The sequence below is a fragment of the Melospiza melodia genome, chromosome 18 (genome assembly GCF_035770615.1).
Source record: "Melospiza melodia melodia isolate bMelMel2 chromosome 18, bMelMel2.pri, whole genome shotgun sequence".
NCBI classification, from domain to species: domain Eukaryota; kingdom Metazoa; phylum Chordata; class Aves; order Passeriformes; family Passerellidae; genus Melospiza; species Melospiza melodia.
The window spans coordinates 7,774,441-7,800,076 of NC_086211.1; the positions used below are offsets into that span (position 1 = coordinate 7,774,441).

The 25,636-nt window shown below is 43.6% G+C and overlaps 2 protein-coding genes across 4 annotated transcripts in view; one reads left to right on the forward strand and one right to left on the reverse strand.

Annotated features, from left to right (window-relative positions):
- The first annotated feature begins 6,024 nt into the window (after positions 1 to 6,024).
- On the forward strand, positions 6,025 to 22,675 carry GPRC5B (G protein-coupled receptor class C group 5 member B). Of its 3 annotated transcripts, XR_010030023.1 has the most exons (5): positions 6,025 to 6,111; positions 11,995 to 13,008; positions 17,428 to 17,540; positions 18,886 to 19,661; positions 19,758 to 22,675. XR_010030023.1 is itself a non-coding variant. In XM_063171917.1 (4 exons), the coding sequence occupies exons 2-4, from the start codon at positions 12,003 to 12,005 to the stop codon at positions 18,928 to 18,930; spliced, it is 1,164 nt and encodes a 387-aa protein (XP_063027987.1). In that variant the 5' UTR covers positions 6,025 to 6,111; positions 11,995 to 12,002; the 3' UTR covers positions 18,931 to 22,675. The 3 variants fall into 3 exon arrangements, 2 of the variants coding, with proteins under 2 accessions (XP_063027987.1, XP_063027988.1); XM_063171917.1 differs by having other exon boundaries at positions 18,886 to 22,675; XM_063171918.1 differs by having other exon boundaries at positions 6,033 to 6,111; positions 11,999 to 13,008; positions 18,886 to 22,675.
- The window catches only part of IQCK (IQ motif containing K), a 34,982-nt gene continuing 31,812 nt past the window's right edge, over positions 22,467 to 25,636 (reverse strand). Inside the window, exon 9 of the mRNA XM_063171919.1 lies at positions 22,467 to 24,040. Coding sequence (XP_063027989.1) covers positions 24,012 to 24,040 — 29 coding nt within the window. The 3' untranslated portion in view covers positions 22,467 to 24,011. The remainder of the gene's footprint in view (positions 24,041 to 25,636) is intronic.

Genomic DNA, 25,636 nt, shown 5'->3' on the forward strand with positions numbered 1-25,636 from the left:
GTCTGGGGGGAACAGGGGAGCAGTCCTCAAAACAAGGAGGATAAACCACCCTGCAAAGCCTCATTCCAGCTGTGATTTACACCAGCTGAGATTCTGGCCCAAAGACTGGCAGAAAATGAGCTATCAGTGACAACAGATGGGAGGGCAGGGCAAGGGCAGGGTTGAAAGAGCTTTTCAGAGCAATTCTGTTCCTTTCCTGCAAAAGCTGTAGTGCAGATCTTCAGTAAAGGTCCTTTGACTCCTGCTGAGCTCTGCTGGTCAATGTGACCCTTTCTGAATGTCATCTTGTATTCATGGTTTAATGTGACAAAAATCTGCCAGAGGCAGGATAACCAGCCTTTAGTTTCCTTTATTTTTTCCCCTTTCCTTTGCTAATTGGTTATGGCTTAGTTTGCTATAGTTAAGCTTAGTTAAATTTACTGGAACCAGCATTTTACCCCACATGTTCATTGTGATGAGCACCTGGTTTCCTTTGCATTAAAACTCCATGAAATTTAGATGTTTTGTAAATGTGAAAGCTTTCCTTGTCTACCTCCATTTACAGAACTACCATCCTGTTTAGAGTTACAGGAACATCTCAATGTGAAATTTCTAAAGGCAAACCCGAGTATTTAATCCATCAGTTTCTGAGGTTGTTCCCGAGATCCTGGCGAGCTTCTCCGTGGCCAGCAGGTGACAGTCTCAGCAATGGAAACCCTGAGCACACCACGAAGAGAGGATTGTTCAATCAGCTGCAGGGATACAAACATGTTTTGGGGGTTTTGTTTTTGTTTTGTTTTAGGTACATAGTCCACAACAGGGGCCAATATTTTTCACCAAACATGCCACTAAAGAGGAAGGTCAGAAAAAAAATCCGGGTGTGATTTCCCTCTTCCCTGAGGAGATATCACAAATAAGGGCATTAAGGACGCTGCATTCAAGAGGTGCCAGCACCATTCTTAGCAGCATTCAGAAAAAAAACTCTTTACACCTCAGCGTGGGTGTGAAACCAGCGGATGTAAATAAAAGCACTTATAAATCAAGCATTTATTTGAAGCATAAGTGCATTCAAGGGTGGCACAGTTGAATTGGCTGATATCTTTAATGGGATGAGGAGTGAAGAGGTTGTAGAGAATCTCTCTGTGATTGTAGGTGACTGTAACCATTCCCTGCAGCAGGGGAATCTAAGGGGGGATCTAATCTTCACCCTAAGAAACCTCACTGCACCCAGCACCATCCACAGCTACACACCAGAGGGAAGCTCAAGGTTCTCGGCCAGGGTCACTCTCTCCCCAAATTAAGGAAGTTTGCTCATGCTCAGAACAGAAAGCCACAAATCATTTGCTTGATCAAATTCATTTCAATACAGCTGGGACTTTGTCTGTGCAAAGGTCAAGTATAAACTTTTTAAATCCAAATGGTTTGGCCAGTTTGAGATTTATCTAGGCAGAGCCTCAGAGAGGCTATAGCAATAACTCAATATACCAGAGATATGCTGATTTAAATACCTATCTCTGCTGGTTTTCCCTGTGAAATGAAGATTTGCAGGTTTGCAAATTCCCAGTCACAAGGACTTTAATTCCATGCCTGTTGTCACAGACCATCCTGATTCAAATTGTGTTTTAGCTGAATTCTTACCAGCTGCATTAAATAATAAAACTTGTCCATGTTTCTCTACAGTTTTATTACTAGTGGATAAAGGAATGTGTTGAGAAAACAAACAAACATCATACTGACTGCACTGTAAATCTCACCTGCAAATCTCACCTGCTGCTCCCTTGTCCTGGTGTTCAGAGCTGTGACTGTGCAGGAGACTCACTGCCTTCCCTGTATGGCCAAACAAGGGATGGGGTGAACCACAGGACAGGCTGTATTTATTACCAAACAGAAAAGGAATTATCAGTAGGTGCACTGCTGTAAAGGTGTGTCCTTACCTTGGTTTGTTTAACCCAAGCTTGATAAACAGGTCTAATTTGGATTTGAAGTGGATGTGACATCCAACACTACAGCCATTTACCCTGAGAGCACTTTTCTTTTGTGCCATGGATAGAAGTTTTTCCAGATTATATTTCTCCATAATGTTTCAATAATTTCTTTCTTTCTCTGTCCTCCATGCATCCATCTCCTTCCTGACACCCATCTTTTTCTTCATAGTGATTTCAAGATTCTCTTTCTTTATTCCCCCTTCTCCTCACTACCCCCATTTCACAGCACAGTGCAGAGAGCAGAGTCTGCCCTGGGCAGTGCCAGGAGCGAGGTGTGAAACCCTCTGCAGTAACAGAGAAACCATCTCAGGGTGGTCACACAAATCTCACTGCCTCCTTGATGCTGCCAACCAATGGGAGCACCAGGATTTGCATCCTGCCCTGAGAAAAAGCAGGGCACGTATTAGGCAAACTAATCACGCTGCAGGGATTTGTGGAAGGAAAAGCACCTCTGCTCAGGGCTCAGAAATGGTGTGAATCAACCACACACCACTGCCAGGGGCAAATTCACCTGCTGTCTCCTTACTCTCTTCTGCCATATTCATTATTGCAGCATCTCAGCCTCCAGGAGCAGAGAGCAGAGCCTGGCCAGCCCATGGCGAAGGCTCTCAGTGTGTCTCAGGGCAATCTGGAGTGATTTACACAGGGCTGTGTGAATCCTTCCCCCTGTGCCTGCAGCCCTGCCTGTGCCTGGGGCTCCCCAGTGCAAACAAAGCAATGCAGACTTAATGATTGCTGTCATTTCCATGTGCCTGCTGCTGATCTCTTAATGAAATATTCCACTTAAACTGCACTGGCACAAGCACAGTTCTGTGCTGGCAGAGCTGCAAAACCAGAGTGCCCACTGAAAAGGTTCTGCAGTACAAAGGAAAGCTGGTAGTGAAACACTGCCTGACTGGTTTTGTGCCTGCTCCTGCAATAAACACAACACCTGCCAGGCTTTCTGAAGGGTAAGAGGAGAGCAGAGGATGGAAATTGCCTTTATCTCAGGTTGGGACATGAGAAAACCAGCTGAAATTAGGGTGACAGTCTGTGGGATATGGATTTGGCATTCATGGAGGGGTGAGTGGTGTCTGCTCAGTGCTGCTCTAACAGCCTTGCTCCCTCCTGTCAAACCCTGCTGGGAGCACTGCTGCAGAGGAGGAAAATGCAGCACCACACAGACTCTTTGTTTACCTATTGTCACAAGCAATAAACCAAATATTGGTGGGGGGAAAGCTAAAAATCTGTTCAATCACCAAATGCGTGTTGTAGGAAACAGGAGGAGTAAAATTACTGAAAAGCAATGGAGTTTTAAAAGTTGACTGTATTGCACACTCAGTCTAAAATAAAGACAAATAGATACCAAACATGTTCTTCACCCTTCCAGAGATGAACAAGAGCACTGAGCTCACCTTTCCTTAGGCCATCAGCTCTTGCAGAATTCCATGGCAAAAGTGGAGGTCTCTAAATTTTGCCTCTGCTCTGTCCTAGCACACCTCACCCCTTCCCCAGCCCCCCCAAGCACTGATCACAAGCAAGCAGTCTCTGGCTACAGGCACTGCAGGGTCCCAGGAACTGCTGCAGGAGTAGAGAGCAGCATCTGGAGCAGGGAATTCACACAGTCTGCCTGGGTCACAGCACCCACTCCATCCTGCCTACGGTGAGGACATGCTGAAGGTGCTGATGAGTTTGTGGTTGACTGATAGAAGTATTTTTCCCCTATATAAAAGCCTATTTTAAGAGCATGTTTTTCAAAGCTAACTAGGTGGAAAGTAATGCAACAGGAACTGTGATTTAGTCCAGCTACTCTACCAAGTCCTCCTGTAATTTCCTGGATGATCTGGAGTCCTGTCCTGCACTTTTCCATGGTAGCTAACACTAAAAACTGCTTCAGCAGGTGAGAAATCAGCCCTGTTCAGTCCTGACCCACTAGCAATGGTTGTGAAGGGCATTATCTTCCCTGTTCCATCAGTACAAGGCAAATGAGGGAGGCAGTTTCCTTCAGGGAACCAGGGCTGTGTGAGAGACACAGGAAGAAGGGAACAATGCCCAAGATTTGCATTTGCTGAAGGGCTCAGCACATTGCTCCCTTGTGAGCCGGCCAAGACCGACAGCACATGAATCCTTGTGATTCATCCTTCCCCTGGTCCACCTCTCTGTATCCAGCACGGCACAGAGAGCTCTGTGTGTTTATTTGTACACAAAAAGGTCTTTGCTTGGTACTGTAGTATTTGGGTGCTTGGCTCAGGCTCCCAAGATGGAGCAGGGGTACAGACTGATCTGTTGAACCAGTATTTTCCACTTTTCTACCAGACTGCTGGGTGACCTTGGGCAGTTTACAGCAACTTCACCTCTCACCACTTCATTTTAATTCTGTAAAATTATCCTGCTTAACTTTGAATAGAGTGTACCTGTCAACTGATGCAAGGGCAGGGTATGTTGTTTACACGTGATTCAAATAAAACCAGTGCCTAAAACCTGAAAGCAGCAAGATAGAGAAATTGAGAAAGAACAGAGCAGAAATGTGAAATTGTTCCTCTGCCTCAGCTTTTCTCCGCCTGCTGCCCTTCCTAAACAGAGGCAATTACAGACCAGCCCCACCATCCAATTTACTCCCTGTCAGCCACGCTGAGAAGTTCAGGCTACCCTCCAAGGCATCATAAATGACAGATAAATAAGCCACACATTAGGAAGAGTCTCTTTAAAGGTTACAATTCTGCTGTGCTGAAGAACGCACGTTTCAGGGCAGATCTTTCCCTCTGGAAGGCTCTGGGTATGGAAACCTGGCAAGAAGGGCAGGTGCTCAGGAAGGACACACTCCAGGCACTCCCTGCTGCTGATGCCGGGTCAGCTGTGCCTGCCCAGACTGTCCTTAGTGGTTTTAGGGGAAGCATAACCCAGGGATGCAGGGGTGCATGACCCAGGGATGCACAGCACAGGAGGAAAAACTGTTTTTCCTCCTACAAATATCTCCTCCTGGAGTTGCAGGAAGCCCTGTCTAAGGGCTCTGACTGTCTCGGGGTTGAGCTGTGGGGAAGCTGCAAAGCAGGGCAGCAGCTGCCCGTTTTGGTAGGAGGCAGACACGGAGCAGTGCCCAGCAGGACCTGCCGCGCTCGCAGGGCTGACCCTGCGTGTGAAGTGTCGCTTGCACCCTACACAGGCTCCCAACGTTTTCTCTTCCGAGTGTTTGTTGAGCTGTTGTCTCCGGCTGTGGCCGGTTGGAAGCTGCATCTGGAGAAGGTTTGAACGTATCCAGTCCCCTTCAAAATCCCCCGTTGTCAGAGGGCTAAAAACCCTGAAACCTCCTCACCTCCGCGTCCCACACCTGGCCGTAGGTGTGTGCATGGCCGGCTAGCCTGCCCGGGAGGGGCTGCCCAAGCCCTGCGGGGACAGGAGCGGGCAGGAGCGCCGGTCCGTGTGCCTGTGCCTGCTCCCGCCCCGCGCCGTGTCCTGCCCGTGCCACCGGAGCACGAAGGGCTGCGGCCATGCCCGGCTCCAGCTCCGGTCCGTGCCCGGCTGCACAGCGCGGGGTGCCGGGCTGCGGGATGGCAGTGTGGGATGTGATAGCGTGTGTTTGAGGGTGAGTGTGTGAGTGAGCAGTGTGTGTGTGTGTGTGTGTGAGAGTGTGCAGTGTGTGTGTGAGCAGCGTGTGTGTGTGAGCAGTGTGTGTGTGTGTGTGAGCAGTGTGTGTGTGTGAGCAGTGTGTGTTTGAGCGGTCTGTGTGTGTGTAAGTGCGCGCCCGAGCCCTCACCGTGCCCGCTCCGCTGGGAGCCGGGCAGCTCGGCGCGGCCAGAGCGCCCCGGCGCTGTGGGGGGCTCTGTCCCTGTTCCGGGGTGCTCCGTCCCTATCCCCGTCCCCGGAGTGCCCCTGCCCGCCGAGCCGAGCCGTGCCGAGCCGTGCCCGAGCGGGGCGGGGCGGTGGGAGGGGGCTGGCCGCGGGGCCGTGGCGCGGCGGAGCGGCGGGCGCAGAGCGCGGCGGACACGGCTCCGCTCGCTCCGCTGGGCTCGGCGCTCCGGGGCCGGGCGCTCCATGAGCCGCCGCGGGGGCGGTGCGCGCTGCGTTCGCTCCCCGCCGCGGAGCCGCCGCGCCGCCGGAGCCGGGATGTGACTTGCGGAGGGCTGGCGGACAGAGCTGCCCCGCCGCCCTCGGCCGCAGCGGACAGCGGGTGAGCCGGCGGCGGGGCGGGCGGGGAAACAGCGGCCCCGGAGCGGCCCCGGGGGTACGGCCGGGCCAGGGCTGCGGGCCAGGGACGTAGCGGAGCCGCTCAGCCGGCTCTGCGCCCTCCGCTGCCCGCAGAATTAGCTCGGTGGCCGCCAGCAGACAACAGGCTGGATATAGGAATCCTGGGGGGATTAGATGGGATATAGGGCAGGACGGGGGGGCTCGGAGCAGGGGCTGCGCTGCAGGGAGCGGGGCGCAAGGCTGCGAGGAGGGCAGCGGAGTTCGGAGAGGATGGGGAAGAGGAGCGGGGACAGGCGGGGGAGGAAGAGACGGGAAAAAGAAACCGAAGAGGAAGAGAACGAAGGGACAAAAGAGCGGAGGCTGAAGCGGGATAGGTACCGTCCGGAGGAGGAGGAGGCTGCGGGCGGATTAAGGCGAGCCCGGAGCGGGGGCAGCCGCGCACCGGCCGCACGGAGGGGCCGCCCGGCCTCGCACCGCGGGGTGGTTGTAGCCAAGCCCGGCACCTCATCGCATTCCCCGCGGGGGCTCAAGGGCAGGGACAGCGAAGAGGCCGAGGGGGAAGAGCCTTTGTTGGCCCCCGGCCGGTCCCGGGGCTGGCGGCAGCTCCGGCTGGGTGCGGGTGCGCTGCAGTTTTCCCTCCAGTTAATAGAAGCCCTGTCTCTGTGTTACTTCTCCGCAAATCCACGCAGAGAGAGGATTTAGCACTTATGCGAACCCTTTGTTTACACCTGCCCTTAATGTTTATCCCAAGGCTAACAGGATTTCCTGCGTGCTGAACCCAAACACCCAGCTTGGTGATCAGCGCTAGTACCGAGTACCAGCAGGGAATATCAGGGTTGAGGTGTTGTCTCGCTACATCAGGAGAAATCCGGTGACAGAACCCATCTGCGAGAAGGCTGTGACATGAATAGAAACAGTCTGAGAATTAGCAAAGAAAACAAAAACGTTGATTACCGTAATTGATTGCTATCGCTTGTGAATTCAACACCAGACGCTGAAGTCAGAAGTACCTAGGCACACGTGATACACTGATTCTGACCAAAGGGAATTCAGCTCCTAGAAAATTAGAAAGATACTTTCATAGTGTATTCAGCATCACAAAGTATTTCTAAATGAAAGCAATACTTTTTCTACATGTCCTTTTTGGAGTGGGGGCTTGCTTTCTGTAACCGTGAGGCTGTAACAGAGCATGATGTGTTTGATGCAGGGGCTGTCAAAATCACTGCTGTATTTTTGCCTACAAAGCACAATTGCACTATTAATTATTATTCTGGAAATACACACGTCTCTTGAGTAGTCTGATCTCAACTTGGCTGTTGCTGCTCTGTTATCAGTCCTGGAGCTCATTCTTCAGTTCTGATCAAAAGCAGCTGGCAGAGATCCTGTGTTGTGATTAATTCCTCACTCCCGTCTCTCCCCAACACTTCGTGGCGGGGGTGGAATTTCTTTTGCAGATTGCACAGTGAACCAGTCTTCTGCCTGTGTGCTTACTATCTGTGCTACTACTGCTTATATTTACTAGATTGCTTTTCTTCTCTGCCATTGAATGCATCTCCCTGTGTCAGCTGACTAACATTTGAACTCCAGGTACAGGAGCAGATAATGCATCTAACCATGAACAGCCTAACCTGAACTCTTTGCATAATTACACATTTATTCTGGATATATATTCTGTAGCAGCATACAGCTGTGTCTTTTTGTAATCCCTTTGCAAGCTTTGGTCAGAAGATTTTAGCTACAGAAAGCCTCATTGATTTTTAACTGTGACAACGTTTTGATGACAACTGTGAGGTTTTCTCTTTCTGCTTAGTTGCTTGTAATTGTAGTTTGTACCCGCTGGGGCAGCTTTGTGTCTGCAATTCTGTAGTGACTCTATGCCAGATAATGTAATGAAGGGACCTCACTCTGTAGAAGACAGTGGAGTTATTACAGCTGTCATTGAGAGCAGATTTTGAGCCAAAAATTAAGTACTGGATTGAAACAGTAGCTGTCCTGCTAATTGTTCACTGCTTTTGCCTAAAATGTGTAGGGCTTATTGATTAGAATATTGATTGTAAATGTTCCTGATTGCTCTGGTTTCAGGTACGTTGCCTTAATGGCTTTACCAAAATAAAATTTTGGAGAGGAATCTGGAGGGGGGGAAAAAATCTCAAGTTGCTTTTGCTCGCTGTGAACATTCATTGCAGTATGCAGGGGATGCAGCAGTGCCACTGGCTGTACCTGTGCTGGAATGTCTCACTGCACTCCTGTGTTACTCGAGTTCTCTGGCAGCAGGAGCGAAGTGCCAGCCGAATAGAGCACCATTGTTACAACTGTGAGGTTGCATAACTCTAGTGAGAGCTAATCTAGACATAAAGATGTAAAAATACTCTTCCTCTACAGTTACTGATTTAAGTAACAACCAGCAAGAATGTGCAGTAAAATTTTACTATAAAATCTCAAGAGGCTCAGAACTTTGCCATCCTACCCACTGCACAGGCTTGAGGAAGATGCTATTTTAATAAAACCCCCATAATGATGTATTTCTGGTTTTTGCAAAAAAAAACTTTTCTGGAAAAAAACCCAACAACTTCATGGTTTTCCCTTAAAATGATTGAATCTGTAGTTTTAGCTAAAGTTGAGGTATTCACTTGCCAAACTTGTGTGTTGCAATTCAGTGTTTCCCCTTGTTTTTGTAACTATCTGTGTTCAGTATCAGCACTAGAAAGGATTTTTTTTGGCTGGTAATGTCTCAGGGGGTGGATTATTAATACTGCCTGCCCAATTAGGCAGAAACTGATAGTAAACAGGTTAGAAACAAATGCTTTGTTGATAGCAGTTAGGAGGAAAAGATTCCTCCTTTGGAGACTTCAAGCTCTGCGTTTTTTGCTCTGGGCAGGATCTGGTGTTTAGTGAGACTCACTGACATTGGGTAGGGAATTATTTCACACCAGGAATAGCTGTCAGCAGTCCTAGAGATCTTCCTGGTCAGTATTGTGGCTGTCTGGGACCCTTCTAAGAGGACCACTGATTATGTCCCATCAGCTTTCCCAAAAGCACAAAGTAACTTGGGAAAATTCCCCTTGAGTTGAACACCTCTATATTTCAGAATATGTATTTTGAATTATGAATGTATTTTGTCACAGCTTAATTCCCCCTTTCCAAAACTAACCACTTCTTCATGGAGGGGGAAATAGTCAGATTCATTAACCCTCCCTTCCCCCTCCCAAACACTTCCAAATAGGAAGAGGAAACAAATGATGGCCTGACAATATGACTGCTTACCCATGCAGCACAATCTCCATGGAAACAGACTGTCCTAGAATAGCTCAATCACATGAGGGTTACATGACATGAATAAAGTAACCAGAAAACTGGAAAATATCTTAGAACTGGGGATACTTGCACTTAATTAATTACCCCCCCAGGTCTTTGGAGAATAGCTAATAAACAAAGCTAGTATTGAAAGCAATTTAGTCCATGCTTACCATAATTTGTAAGTGATGGGATAGTGGAAAATCAACATGACCCTCACTTTAGGGCTCTTTATTGTTTCTAGTTTGGGTGACTTTTAGAATGAATTTTGAATCATTTCCCACATGACCTCCTATTTGTTGCAATGGTACCACTGGTTTGGAGCATTGCCTTAGTAAATCCCAGTGGATTTCCCCTTTTGTGGCAGCAGGCACTGACCATTTCACACTTTTTAGGATGTTTCAAACACTCTAAAGAGGAAATTCACAAGTTGCAGTAGGAATTGACTGTGCATAAAAGGAATTGGAGAACTATCTTCGGAATGTTTTCTTCTAGTTAATTATGTACTCAGAGGGCAAGGAGATTTATTGAGCGTATATTCAATACAGAAATGAATATATTTCACTGATGATTAGTTTTCTGTCTGTAAAGTCAGTGTTTTTAACGTGGGTGTTGCAACAGAGTCATTGAAGAACCTGTTACACAAATCAGATATAAACAAGTGTATATTCTACCAATCCAGCATGAAGTAAATTACAGAGAGGTAGAAAAAACAAATCACTTGTCCTTAGCAGGTCATTGCGTCGTTAGAACATTGCAGCCCTTCCAATAGTGCAAAGATTAATATCTGTGGGCTGGCAGAGGTTGCCCATTACCCATTTCCTGTTTGTCCAAGCCCTCATCACATTATTTGTCACAGCTTCCACTTCTGAGATGAAGGTTTGCAATAGGATGTTTTGTACCCTGTGTGGGTGAAGCCCGTGGAGTCATTACAGGTTTATATTGGCATGTTTGCTGTCATGGTGCCCCTGATAGCAAACATCATAAACTTCATCATCTGTCTCCTGATGGAGGCTGGAAATGGCCAGGGAAACACTGGTTTGAAGATTCAGATCCTCAGGATTTAAGTTTGGTCATTACAGGACTGTAAAGCACGAGAACATCCACAGTTCTCAGCTCTAAGAGACACAGCACAGTTTCAGTCTGTGTAAATAGTTCTTGTGTTAGTTATGACTGATTGTGCTCAATGCAACACTGTACCACTACTTTAAATATTTTCAACTCTTACTAAAGTTTTCAAAGTTTTCATTAAAGCAGTTTTAATCTCTTTGGACAGGTAACCATTTAGGGCTGTTGTATGGCTTACAGAACACTCCTGATAGTTCCTCTGCTTTTCACTTTGCACCCTAAACATTGATTAACATTGACTGACATCACTGCCTGCTTATGGGTGCTTTTCTTCCTCGTGCTCATACAGTTCCAGTGTGAGTCTGAAACATCCCTCACATCAGTGAGGAAAATCCTGCTGGAACCTGCAGCTCTGACTGCTGCTGAAGGTTAACAGAGTCAGGTTTCAGATCTGCTCCTCACAGGGTTTGCTGCAGACTGCCCTTACAGGGCTGTGCCCAGGCAGACTGGGAGTTAAAGGTTACAATTTTTAACAATCTGCTTTGCTTAATAAAAGCAAACACCATAATGTATATTTTTAAAGCACCTAACCCATGTTCTTCCAAAAACTTCAAGTTGGGATTTGTCTAGGCTTTTGGTCCTGGTGGTCAAGTGGGATGTGTTGTGTTCCTGGAGTGTTTACCATTGTCCACTTTCTGGATCCAGGAAAGAGATGCTCTGGGTTTTGTTATTTGTTCCCTTTGAATGGCTTTGGACTGGCTAAGAAGCACAATGAGGCATTCATTTTTGATTAGTTGATTGATGACACTGCATGTGTGCACCATTGTCACAGAATATGGGATTTTTCCAGACTGCCATTCCCATTTCCAAATGCAATCTAATACCTGGGCTTTGGAAGAGGATGAAAGAAGTGAATATGATAACTGCCTATTGACCGAGCATGAAAACAAAATTTTTCTTTTTTTAAGAATGTAAAGTGTTTATTTTCCTTGGATTGCTTTATCCTTTAAAAAAGTAATAATTTAAAAAGTGGTTTTGACTCTGCCTTTGTTCCAGTAAAAGGAGCAAGGCTGTGGGACAGCCTAATTGTGATATTGCTTACACCTGCATCAGGCCTAGTGCAACTTAAACATGCTTTAAACACCTTGATTTGAATGGAGTATTACATTTAAACAGGTAGTAAGTGTCCAAGTTTGCAGATAATGTAATATTTGCAACAGGATACATAATTTTTTCTGGCTGTGTTGTAGGCCATTTGCAGGGTCAGAGTTTGGAAGTGTTGTTTTCAAATCTGTGCAAACAGAGCAATGAGTCATTTTGCATTCTGAGTACAACAGGCAAGAGCAGCTTTTGGGAGGGCAGTGAAGGGGGCAGGGGGAGGCTGTGCCAGCTGCAGATCCAGTGCACAAACTGTAAACATTGGGCTGCTGGAACAAGCTGGGCTTCAGCGGCTGTGAAACCCTCCAAACTCAGCTCTAGCTAAACAAATGCTTTGTTGTCCCAGACAGAAAAATGAAAACCTACCCAGCCATTGGTTTCTTGCTGCTGTTGGTGATCAGCTATGGCTCCTCAGAGAACTCCAGCACGCCGCGGGGCTGCGGGCTGGACCTCCTGCCCCAGTACGTGTACCTGTGTGACCTGGACGCCATCTGGGGCATCGTGCTGGAGGCCGTGGCGGGGGCAGGTGTGCTCACCACGCTGCTGCTGATGCTGATCCTGCTGGTGAGGCTGCCCTTCATCAAGGACAAAGAGAAGAAGAGCCCCCTGGGAATGCACTTCCTCTTTCTCTTCGGCACTCTGGGACTGTTTGGGCTGACGTTCGCGTTCATCATCCAGGAAGATGAGATGGTGTGCTCCACCCGAAGGTTTCTCTGGGGAGTTATCTTTGCTTTGTGCTTCTCCTGCTTGCTCGCCCAGGCCTGGAGGCTCCGCAGGCTCGTCCGCCACGGCAAGAGCCCGTCGGGGTGGCACCTGGCCGGGGTGGCCACGTGCCTGATGCTGGTGCAGGTCATCATCGCGACCGAGTGGCTGGTCCTGACCGTGGTCAGGGAGAACAAGCTGGCCTGCAGCTACGAGCCCATGGATTTTGTGATGGCCTCCATTTATGTCATGTTCCTGATGGTATTTACCCTGGGATTCTCCTTTTTCACGCTCTGTGGGAAGTTTAAGAAATGGAAGAAAAACGGAGTTTGCCTCATTATAACGCTTTTCTTTTCCATTCTGATCTGGGTGGCCTGGATGACTATGTACCTGTTCGGGAACGCTGAGCTCCAGAGAAGGGACAAATGGAGTGATCCCACTCTGGCTATTGCACTGGTGTCCAGTGGCTGGGTGTTTGTTATTTTTCATGCCATCCCAGAGGTCCACTGTACCATCCTTCCATCACAGCAGGAAAACACGCCCAATTATTTTGATACTTCACAGCCAAGGATGCGTGAAACCGCTTTTGAGGAAGATATTCAGCTTCCCAGGAGCTACATGGAAAATAAAGCCTTTTCAATGGATGAACATAATGCAGGTAAAAATTGCCTATAAAGGACTATATTTTTTTGTAGTGTCAAGAAAACTCTGTATGAGACATTTTTCAGGTGTTGAAAATGAAGGTCATGATAAATACAGTAATTTTCATACTACACCTTATTCCCTTTTACAGTTTTCACTAAGATACTAAGATAGTGAGAGAGAAAAATTAAAAAACACAGACAATACATAGGTTAAAATTATCCTCTGCATGTTGATTCTTCTTTGAAAAACTGAACAATTTCAAATGCAAAGGCAACACCAAAAGAATTAAAAAATCATTGTGGAAAAAATAACCTTTAAATAATTTAAATTACATTTTTTGTAATTAGCAGTTATCAATATTTAATACAAAATATTTTCCCAAAACCTCAGAAATAAATGAAGTGATCTATGTTACAAATTGCTCAACCACTTGAGCAACAAAATAATTATTATTAATTATCTTTCCATTAAAATGGATTTAGTGCCACTTTGTGTCCCTGTGGGGGGAAGAAATGCCAAGTGGCTTACAGACAGTTCAAAGACAGCCTTTGTTCTGAAGCCTTGAACATCTGAGCTTTCACTGAGGTTTTGAGGTAATTTGCCTTCCTTGTTGCAGAACAATGTCTGATCACACATCATTAAAATTTGCAGTGGAAATGTTTTTGAGTGATTGCTGAAAGGACCAGCAACAACTGGTGCTTCAGAGATCCAAACCCTTGCTGGAGGTTCAAGCCATGTCAGAAATGCCAGGGATGCCTCTGACCAGCAGTGGGAAGCAAGACCCCGTGGTGTTCTTGCCCCACACCTGGATAAAGGATTTTGTTACAAGTCACACTGATTGTTTTTCACTGATTTGAGAAGAATACTGGCGTGGTAGCCCAGGCAGGAGCTGCCACATTGCTCTGGCAGCCCCTGAAAGGAGGCTTAGGGCACGTGGTCCAGGCACTTCACCTTCCTATTCACCTTTATGTGTCTTTGATTTCCTCTGGGTTTGATGTTTCCCTGGGCACTGACCGGACTTGCAGGAAGACAACACTTTTGTTTGGCACAGTGTTGGGTCAGGAAGGCATTTTTTCCTCTAAGTTTTTTAGCAGAAACTTTAAATGTCTCCTTCTAGTAGGGAAGTTTGTTCTGTCAGTAGATACCATAAGGGCAGTGGTAAAACAAAAAAAAAAAATCACAATAAAAGAATGGTTGTTATTACTAATGTTCCAAAGCAAGAGACAGTTGCACTGTGGACTGTTAAAACCACTCTTTAACTCTTTTTTTTGTTTTAGTGTGGTGGTTTGTTTTTACTGTCCTCCATCCCCCATTAAATTAATTTCATAGTAAAGTAACTGCAATGGCTTCAGTGAAGCTATTTCTGGCTAAGGCAGATCTAAGAACAAAATTGGATCTTTCACTCTGTGTCATTCCCATTCATGGGTGCATTTTAAAAAAAGAACTGGAAGCTCCTTTTTGATCTAATCATTCAGTAATTAAGTTTTTTTGTGAAATGGATAGATGTATGATAGCTACAAAATCATTATAGTGTCTATTATAGTTCAATTTATGTTCTGTTTTAATCTATCTAAATGACAGTACAATACAAAATAGATTTCCTTATCTGATGCCCTTGTTAATGTATACCATAATAAATGCCTGTCATTCCTATTCCCATGGCATACAGGAATTTTTAATACATCAAAACAGATTAAATCTTCCTTTGCAGCAGTTCTTTAGGGACTGGCTTGGGACAGCAGGGTTTGGAGACAAAACTTGGTAGCATGGTAGAGACTTGAAGTAAATACTTTAATAATAACTAAGGCACTGAGTCAGATCCCTGTCAGTGGCAAAGCACCTGGAGTCTGTGAGCAATTGGCTCTGCAGGGGTGAAGAGAATGTTCTCTCCTTTCATCCATTTGATCAGACTCAGTTTAAGAATTCATCATCAAGAGTTCAGAAATTACTGGAAGGGTACTTTCTTCAACTACTCCATCCTTAAGAATGATGTTTAAGAATAGAAGATGTATTAGTTGTAAAGTTTGGAAGACATGATAAGCAGAAAACAGTTCTCTGACTGTAATACTTGTTTCAGTAAATAGTTAGCTTTAAGTAGAAAACATGCCTGGACAAACATATTTTCCATTATTCTTGTTATTTCCACTAATATTTGTGTAAAACAATTTTATAACTTTGCTCTTTTTTAAGATTTTAAGCAGCATTTTAACAATCCAAACAGTGTTCAGGTTCAAACAAGCATATATCCTCCTTGATTCCTTCTTTCTGAGCAAAAATGTACCTTCATGTTATGCATTGCAACAAGAGCTGCTCTATGCCAGGAACAACATTAAGCATTAATAAAGCAAACCTATTTTAAAGTCATTAACTTAAACATCATTTAAACAGCATAGTAATCTGGGATTTTAGTATTTATATGATAGGTTGAAATATCTCTTTAGAAGAGTTATTTTCACTTTAAACTGATTTTAAAGTATTTGGAAGCCTGGACAAAGAGCAGTTGACTGAGTTCTCAGAGCTCTCTGGAAGTGCAGTGCACAGAGGCAGGGCAGCCTCTGTAGGCAGAGGGAATTTGCCTTAAACAAGAGAAATCTGGATGTGAAATGTAGAATGCAACAGCTGTCTGGAAACCCAAGCCCAAGCAGCTCTGGTATCATTAAATTTCATTTAATAACTTCTAGTACTACCACTCACAGTCACAGCTAATAGCTAAAAGCAAAGTGAACAAAATTTCAAATGTGTTACAAAGAGGCTTTGACAAATATCAAATATCCTCAGTACTGCTGGGTTTTTACCTATACATGCCCTATGCAAGTGGATTTATTTAATAGTAACATTAAAAGTACAAGGAAAAATGTTAAAACTAGTGTAAGAAAAAAAACCCCCAAAATAAGTATTTTGTCTACAACCTTTGTGATAGATTCTCACATCAAAAAAACTGAAGCTGTTTGCAGTAATAGGGAAAGACAATTTAGCAATATGAAATTGAATTTACTGGCTCTTTAAGATAGCTTTGAAATGACTGTGTATATTTTGTGTAAATATTCTGTATAAATATTTTCATGATGGTGTGCATGATAAAGATTTTTGTGTCTGTGTGTAATAGCAAATACCAGTGCAATCATGTGTGTTTATCACACAAGAAGTAGTCAAATAGCAAAAAAAAGGTTACTGACCTTGAGATGGTTAAATATCTAATAGAAAATACTTCGTTCCAGTTTAGGCATTTTCATAATTTTTTCTCCCAGTGTTCTGCAAAAATAGAGCAAGTGAGGGTCTATATGTATCTGAAGTCAACAGCTGAGCATTTGCAGGGTGGAATTTCTGAATTTCCATGCCAAATCAGTACTGATCTTCATCTTGGTGCACAACTCCCAAGAGAGGAGTAGCAGTGGATAGAGGACAGCATATGGCAGGAGGATCCATTTAAATCTTCTACATAGAGCAACTACATTGGAGATAAATCCTGGCTTCATTAAAGTCTGGGCTGGAATTCTCATAAACTTCAGCTCATTCATTATTTCAGCCAGAGACTGTAGAATTGTAATTTGAATTAAATTTAAGAGCAGTTCTTGCCCTAGGTGCCTGAACTGTGCATGTTTCTGTTTAGCAGCTGACAGATGAGTTTTGCCCATTGTGTGATAAATGAGCTCTGTTCCCTGGCCACGTCTGAGTGCACTGAAGTCATCATTTACCCTCAAAATTAAAGAGGGAGTTTGTATGTGCCAATCCCCAGCCTGCTTTAGAGAGAGCAGCATATCCCTCATTATGCATGTCTCACTCAGAATTTACATCTTGAACCCAAACTTGTACTAAAATTAATGGGGAGACTGTTTTATTCCTGGTATAAACATCCAAAAGGACACTCAGTGTCTTCTCTGGCTTCAGTGATTTGCCATGTTTAAGCTATTCAAAAGCAATATTTACTCCATTTTCTGGTTTCTCAGAGTAAATATAATCTGAAACATCTGGAAAATCCTTATTTGCTAGTCATGCTGAAGTAATGCTCAGGGGGTTGTGAGCATTGCTTACTGGCTTGAGCGAGGCTTTGGATCCCTGTCCACTGAGTTTGATAGAAAGGAAAATGTAACTTAACCCCACAGCATCCACACCAACACAGGGAGCACTTTGCAAAACACATTGTGCAAGATACATCACAGGTTTGGTGACTAAAGACACTGAGCTCCCACTGAAATGAGATTAAGCAAGCTTCAAAAATTTGGTTCCTTTTTACCTCTCCCTAGCAAACAATTCATTCAATGTAAATCTGATTCTTCTGAGATCTGTTCTCAACATGTAAGGGAAACAGCCGTTCAAAAGCAACATGGAAGTTAAAATCAGTGGCAAAGTTCCCAATAACCAAACTGGAAGGAAGAGGCTGTGTGGCTGCACAGCTTTAATTGTGTTTAAGAGTGTGATGTCTCTTTTCCAGCGCTGAGGACGGCAGGATTTCGGAACGGCAGCTTGGGCAGCCGGCCCAGTGCTCCTTTTAGAAGCAATGTTTATCAGCCAACTGAGATGGCAGTTGTGCTAAATGGTGGGACTGTAAGTATCAAAATGTGATGATTTAAGAAATCTTTGAAATGCACTGATATATACAACCATTACTAATTGAAAAACCTGCTTTAGCTTATTCCCAGCAGGGGGAAAGCTATAAATGAAAATTTAAGGCAGCAAGTATGCATGTAATGCTTCCCTTCCCTCTAACATATGTAGCTAACAAGTATTTTGCATTTGTTTACTCGGCTATTCACATTTTGCAATGCAGCTTCAGTGAACCAGATTTTTTGTAAGACAACATATTCAATGGCCATTTCAAATTAAATTTGTGTTAAGGTATTTAACATAACTATTAAGTGACACCATTTCTAATCTGATTTTTTTCAAGATGGTGTGAGTCACACAGATGTTTCCAGGCAGTATGTTACTTTAAATAATTGTTGCAGATAATGGTTGTTTCACATATATTCCATTTACTTGTAAAATACATGTAATTCTTTGTAACTTACAGATTTGTACATATTTTGAAAAGAGATTCATAAAAGAGGAATATAGAATATTTTCATTCCTTTTTTCTTCCTTGTAGAATGGTTTGGCATATCTTTGATAGACCTGTATTTTTGCAGCCTGGTTGTTGTAAGATTGGTTTAGTGATGCCAAACGGACTTTACAAATGTTTTTCCCATCATGTTTAATTTTCACTTTAGACATTTCATATAGCAGGCATGCTGTTGAAAAAGAAAAATTTTCATCCCCACATTTTTCATGCATATCCACATGCTTCTTAAAAATCTACTCATGAGCCAGTTTGTACTCACGTGAGTTGGGTTTTCTTTCTTTTGAATCATGAGCTGATTCCATAACTCAGCCTCTACATTTAAAACCAATTTGAAATGAACTGATTGCAGGTCTGGTTTTGTTTTTAAGTACGTAAAGTTTTGGCTGATTTTAGTGGACAAGAGGGACTAGATACAAGAATTCTCCTCCATGGGTAAGACTGTGTGAAACATGTCAACTTGAGTAAAATGAAAAGGCTTGGCTTTGCTGTCAGTCATGGCTTGCATCCTTCTGATGTTTTAATTAATCTCTGCCTGTTTTCTGAATGTGCAGCTCAGGGAGAAGGCAGTTAAAGGATGAGAAGCTTGAGAATTTGGGGTTTTTTGTTTGGTTTGCTGTATTCTGAGTTGGATACAAAGCTCATGTGTATATATAGTCATGGTTTTACAGAGAGATAAATGCACTGTATGCGTGGAAGAAGAGTTTCGTATCACTTTGCTCTAGAAAGTATCACTTTGCCATCTGGAAAGCTGTCCTGTATGTGTAGAGTGATAACACTGATTTTTGAACAGTCTAGATCTCTCAGTTATGGGTTTATTATCCTTATTTCCAGATACCAACTGCTCCGCCAAGTTACACTGGACGACATCTCTGGTGAAAGGCTGTAGGCTGTAGAGAATAAGAATCCTTGTTGCAGATGTTGTTCCCTGGCAGTGTGTCTTTGAGGGAAGGAATCCATAACAGTACCAGAACAAAGCAACAAAACATCCAGGATCTTTCTAAATCCTGCAGAGGATTTTGCCTAAATGTGAACACCATTGAATGGAGAATTGCAAAAGCAAAATTGTAAAACTGAAGCTGAATCTAATTTAAAACAGAAGTAGGCACACCTTAAATTGGCAGAGGAGATATTGTATTCTGAAGTGTAAGATATTCTCTTGTCTGTAACTTGTGTGCCAGGCAAGCCTGGTTTTGGTGCTTGCCAGTTGCTTGCAAAATCCCTTCCTCTCACCTAAACTTAATTCATGTTGCCACAAGAGATTGCCACTACAGTCCGAAAACACGCGGGATTTCTTTCCATTTTTCTCCTTTTCCTGTCATGTCCAACGTCATGAGAAGTCCCCTGTTTGCTCCCTCCCTGGCTGTGCTGTACAGTCACACGGCACCGTGTGTGGTCAGGCACGGTCCCTCGGTGGCAGCTCGGTCCCTGTGGCTCTGCAGGCTGATGCTCTGCTCTGTCAGGAGCTCTGCTCTCACAGGAGCTCTGCTGTTTAGGAGCTCTGCTCTTTCAGCAGCTGTGCTCTCTCAGGAGTTCTGCTGTTCAGGAGCTGAGCTTTTTCAGGAGCTCTGCTGTTCAGCAGCCCTGCTCTGTCAGGAGCTGCCCTGGAGGTGCAGTTCGGAGCTCTGTGCCTGTCCTGGAGGTGCAGTTCGGAGCTCTGTGCCCGTTCTGGAGGTGCAGTTCGGAGCTCTGTGCCCGTTCTGGAGGTGCAGTTCGGAGCTCTGTGCCCGTCCTGGAGGTGCAGTTCGGAGCTCTGTGCCTGTCCTGGAGGTGCAGTTCGGAGCTCTGTGCCCGTCCTGGAGGTGCAGTTCGGAGCTCTGTGCCCGTCCTGGAGGTGCAGTTCGGAGCTCTGTGCGTGTTCCGTGCGCCTTGCGGAGCTCCCCGGGGCAGAGCGAGAAGCGCGGCCCCGGCAGGGGCGGCTCTCCCCGGCCCCAGGGCTGGACTCGGTGACCCGCAGTGTCCCGGGTGCGAGCAGAGCCCAGGCTCCGTCCCTGGCAGGGCTGTTCTGGCCGGGCTGGGCTGGCAGGGGCGCTGGGAGGGCAGGAAGGAGCCCTGCGGAGGGTCAGAGCCCCGAGCCCCCGTTGTTGGTACGAGCGCTCCGCTCCCCTCGGCCGCAGCTGTTCGTGCATTTCAATGTGGTTGTGCATTTTAGTGCCTAGAGAGTAGAATCTCTGTGCTGGAGGTGGTTTGTTGTTGTTTTTGTTTTTATTTAAGGTGGTTTCTTCCCTAGTCGTCCCCTCCCCATGCAGTTTCTTGGGTTGATATAAGGCAGAGTTTTCAAGGCTTTTCATCTTTGTTTTCTCCAGGTTATTTAAACGGTTCCCATTGCCCATTTGTTGTGCCATGGTTTCTCATTATGTTCAAGCAATCATTCCTTTCTTTAACATTTAATACATATCGGACATTGAAAACATCACTGTATCCTCACTGTTTGGCCAATGTTAATCTTAGCTTTCCTCAATACTAAAAGCTAATTGTTTTTACTTGAAGGCATAGGAAACATATAACAATTAAACTTTGCATATGCTGTAATAAAAATATATATTTTCAAACTAAAAAATAAAAAGTACAAATAACTGAATAGCTTAGTAGCTTCACAGAGAGAAGTTACTTGCTGTATACTGCAGAAGAAAGACAAGCTTTTTATTTTTCAAGAGTCTTCCTGATTCCTCATGTACCTCCATTTCTACTGAATTAGAGCCTAGTCCTGCAGACCTGTACTCCCACGAGTAGCCCCATCAACACCAGTAGGTCTACACAAGGTACAGAGGCTGCAAGACCAGTCCCTAAGTGTTGCACACAGATATATGTGTATATATATATATGGAAAAATATCTATTGCCATTCTTGCCATGATCATCTTATGGGGTTTTATTTCAAAGCCCTTCTCCTCCAGAAGCAATGTTTTTCTGTCATGCATGAGTGAAGGAGTATGTCAGCTCCCCCCTGCCCTCCCTCCTCGAGGCAAAGGAAGCATGTGCTTGTTTTAGGGATCCTTTATTTCATTTTGTATGTAACTAGATGGCCTTAGTAACCAAGTAGGGTAGGGGTGGATATTGCATGCTATCCAGTGACTTAGAAATACATTTTGCTTGTTATGAGCAGAGCTTTGATCAAATAAGATAATATTTAAGATAATTATAGCCACCCAGAAGACACATAATTTGGAACAATTAAAAAACTATTACCATCACTTGCCTGCAGAATTTTGCTTTTAAAAAAGTTAGGAAAAAAAATCCCTTATAAAACTCTTAGCATAAAAACATATAAGATGACCATGGCATAAATGGTAGGACAGGTTTCTTTTAAAGAGTTTATCATGCTACAACCAAGACTTATGAATTATAATACACATTTTACAGACCTTTGACAAAAACTATACAAGACATAGTTATCTTAAGAAACTTTCTTTTTCTTTTTCTAGATATGACTGAATTGATAAATAGAGTTCCCAATCCTGCTTCTGATGAAGTTGTTTGGGATTTCAGGGCTTATGCAAAGATATGGCCAGATCTTACAAACTGCAATTCACATGACGAGTCTCACTGGGTTAGTCATGTGGACATTCACTGAATTAAAAATTAGCAGGATTGGGTTTCATGTGTGGTGGTGAATGTGTGGCAATAGATTTAGGAGGGTCTTTATTTTCCAACTTTTTACAATTAGTGATGAGCAACTTTTTTTTGTAAGTCACTAGTCTGTGATGTAAAATGCCCCAAAATAAAACAGTAATTGAAGAAAGGCACCTTTATGTTAACTTATATTTTTGTTACAGTATTTACTTTTGCCTTTTTTGAAAGTTTTCTAGAATGTAGAGCATCTGTGAACAACATGAATAAGTAACTAAGCACAAGCCTTTCGCAGTTCTCCTGATTAAAATTAGCTTTTATACTATAAAAGCTACTATGTTGTCCCTTGATGGTTACGTGCTCATGGTGTTTCCATGCAGAAAAATGAAATCAAAAAGCATCTGACAAAAGCATCTATTAGCAAAACAAGATGTAAAATGACCAGCTTTGATCAATGGCAGGAAAAGAGTTCAAAGTCCTACAGATTTCAGCTTTCAGATGGGTTGAGGGTGTTTGATTTTGACACTTGCCAGAAAATATGTAGCATCTTCAGAAGAACACTCTCAATACATCCAGCTGCTTCTATAAACAAGGTACATGAAATACTTTAGAATGAGCTGTTTCTGCTTTTATTCTAAACACAGGCATCTTGCTTGGCTCTGTCTGAGCTCGATGCCTTGGGTCTAACCAAAGGCCATACAAAAGGGAGCATTGTAGCTTTTATAACAAAACAATTGGATTATTCTATCAATTTACAGGATTACAAAGCAGGTGCTTTTTATTAATTGATGAGAGCTAAAGCTCATTTTTGATAGATAATATATATTTATTAAATGTATTAACGTGTGTTTTATAACGTACCCTTTTTTCCTGCTGATTGTTGCATACTGGTATCTTATTAAGTACATCTTTCAAGGGTTTTCAAGACAATCAATGTGTACCATGATGACTGTACATAAGTATACAAAACTACAAAGGTTGTAAAGCATGGGCAAATGTTTTATTTTCAAAATGCTGTTCTTAACGAGAATAAAGGCTTTACTATTTACTTACAATGGTTGTGTCCTCTTGGTTTTAAAATCCACACAGATTTTTTTCCATTGCAGTGAGCACTGCTACAAACAGAATTGCTCCTTGGTGCAGTTTCTCAGTGTTAAACTGAAGGAAAGGGCTCCTAAAGCACATTCCTCCACCTCTGGCCACATTCCCACACTTACCCTTGGCTCTGGCACCTATCAAACCCAGGGTGAGCCAGTCAAGGAGCTCAGCAGCCAAACTCTTAACACAAAAGAGATGCTTTTTCCCCCTGTTGGCTCAGCAGTTTCCTGTTCTGGTTCAATTGCTTGTGAAAAGGAGAGGACAGAAGAATTCAGCTAGGTTTGAAGAGTGCAGAATGAGAGTTTTTCTTCAAATGGTTTGATTTTCCAGATCGGGGGTAAGAACCATCATCACCAACCAGGAGCAAGCCCAAGGGGTGGGTACTGGTGTAAGAGGGAAGACAAAGTCTTTGCAAGTGAAGGAAGAAATCCATGTGGACCCACAGCAAATGCTAGAGACCACCTTTGTTTTATTAGGTGTTCAGTCAAAACAACTACACCTTTGACTTGCATGGAATTATTTGTAGTTCTGCTACTATCTTCTCTAATTGTGAAATTATGAAGGTATAAACAGGACTGTGCTTGACAGGGCTAAGTTAAAAAAAAATAATCAGGATTCCTTAGCAAGGGGCCCAATCTGATTTTTACTGTGCTTGGACCTGATAAAAGTAAGTAGCCTGCATAAGATTGCTGAAAATGCTGACACTGGGATCTTAATTCTACACTTTCCCAGCACATGTGCTAAGTGGTAACAAAAGGGCCTTTGACTTTTCTCCCCTGCAGAAATGCAGAGCAACCCCAGCTCTCATTGCCTTCCATTGGAATTGCAGGGGCACAGCATTTCTGCAAATTAGACCATTCTGAACAGAGCCTGGATTTGTGTAAATTGTCATAGCTCTGCAGGAGTCACAGAAGTCCAGTTTATGATAAATGAAGATTTACCACTTGCCTACATGTGGATAGAACCCCATTTAGTTTCATCCAGAGTTTTGTTTCTGTGAGAAAAGGGTTTAAGTGAGCATTCAGGAACACAAGATAAATACAGATTCAACATTTTTGGCTAGATGTGCACCATTCCATCTGTTTTAACAGAATTGTGCTCACTTAGACCAAGACTGAATTTTGTCTTGGCATGCTGGGTCCTTACATAACCTGCCTTTGATTTACAATACCCCACATGTAAAACTTTAATGCTAAAAGGGTTTCTAAATCAGTATCACAAAGTCCATGAGCTCTGTGCTTTGCAATTTTAGTGAGGAAACTAAAATTGAGATGATGAAGGATTTTGTGTACGTCAGTCCAGCTCTTCTGATTTGCTTCCCACTGCAACCATAAAAAAAAATAAAATTAACAGGCACAGAAACAGAAAAAAACAGAAAAGAAACCATCCATACTTCCCCAGCAAACACTCTGTTGCTCAAAAAAAAAAAAAAAATCCCCTCCTAGACCCAAAATGTGTATTTCTTCTTTGCATGGCATTTTTTTCATGTTTTGACACAGCTTCAGCACTCAGATACTTGCACACAGTTCTTTGTGCAGCTGTGGGAGCTGTGCATGTGTAGCTGAGGGCAGAGCTGTTTGCTAGTAAGAAGTCACTGGATTAAAAAAAAAGAATTGAAAGCAGCTCTTTGAGGTTTTTGCTTTGAAGAATTTTTCAATTAAAAGTCAGTGATGAAGTCATACAGTTCACCTAGCATATAAATATATTTTTGTCACTTAGGACAACAAGCAAGGTCAATAAAGAATAGTTTCTCTGTGTCTCAGTGGAAAGAAGAATGTTATCCATGTGATTGCAAAGGGTCTGCCAAATGGGAAAACTCAGTCAAACAAAGAGCACAGGACTGCTTGCTGGAGTAAACAATTCTAAATGAACAAAAGCTCTACATAAAAGTAAAATGTCCCACCCCCTGGTGAAAGCTGTTTTCAAAGCTCTGTATTCTTTCAGAATGTTGTAATACAGATTAACCTAATGTTTTTCTTCTGCTGATACAACAGTCTGGTTCCTCATTCTACTTGTGTGATTTCAGCTATCTTATTCTGGTTTTGATACTTCAAAATTTTACAAACTGCCTTTCAACGTAAAAAAATCTGCTTTTCTATTTCCTACACTTCAGAAGATCTGTCTCTACTATACAACTTTTACATCAAGCAAGTTTGCTGGGAGATTTATATATAAAAGCTATTCTAGAGATAAAGAAAGCCAAATAAGCCAAAAAAAAAACCCCCATTTGAACATAGAGTTTCAGGAGAGCTTAGTTACCCTTCCAAGGCATGCAACTGAAAACCAGCAGAGAAAATCCTCTTGGTACATACCAGGAATGCTGGGCTGCAGCAGGCCCATGTGCTAATTTAAGGTGCCCAGTGTGCTCCCAACCTGGAGAATGTCAGCTCATAGAAAGCATCCAGGAAAAGGGGATGAGGAGGGACACAGCAATCCCTCAGAAACCCAAAATGAGACTGCAGCAGCAGGACAAACCCCGTTTTACAATGGTCAAGGCAATACATGCCCAGTGCCTTGATGGCACAAGACCTTTCTGGATTTTAGGGCTTCTGTTTAGGCAGTTAAGGAGAAAAATTGAGAATGGATTTAATATCCCATATGACTATGAATGTCCTGTATACAAAATAATTTCTATTGCATTGAATTTTAGCTAATATTCCTTGATGTGATGAGGCTGACATTTGCAAATATTTAACAAAAATTGCAACATTCAGAAACCTCAGGGCTCACACACTTTCACATTAAAATGAGCAGGTGTTTTAGGTATCTGCTAGCAGTGCTTTTAGTCAATAGTGTCCTTGTCTTATCATAACCTGTGTTACTTAAGCATAATAATTTCCAATCACATCACACCAAGCAGGAAGCACAAGCTGTCAGCATAAATCTGGATTTCAGGCAGTTATTGAAATAGTTTTTGA

Bases quoted from the DNA above. Each gene is read 5' to 3' on its own strand.
- GPRC5B (XM_063171917.1), top strand. From the start codon at position 12,003: ATGAAAACCTACCCAGCCATTGGTTTCTTGCTGCTGTTGGTGATCAGC. The intron at 13,009-17,427 runs GTAAAAATTGCC...TCTCTTTTCCAG, and splicing joins AATGGATGAACATAATGCAG to CGCTGAGGACGGCAGGATTT. The intron at 17,541-18,885 runs GTAAGTATCAAA...CCTTATTTCCAG, and splicing joins TTGTGCTAAATGGTGGGACT to ATACCAACTGCTCCGCCAAG.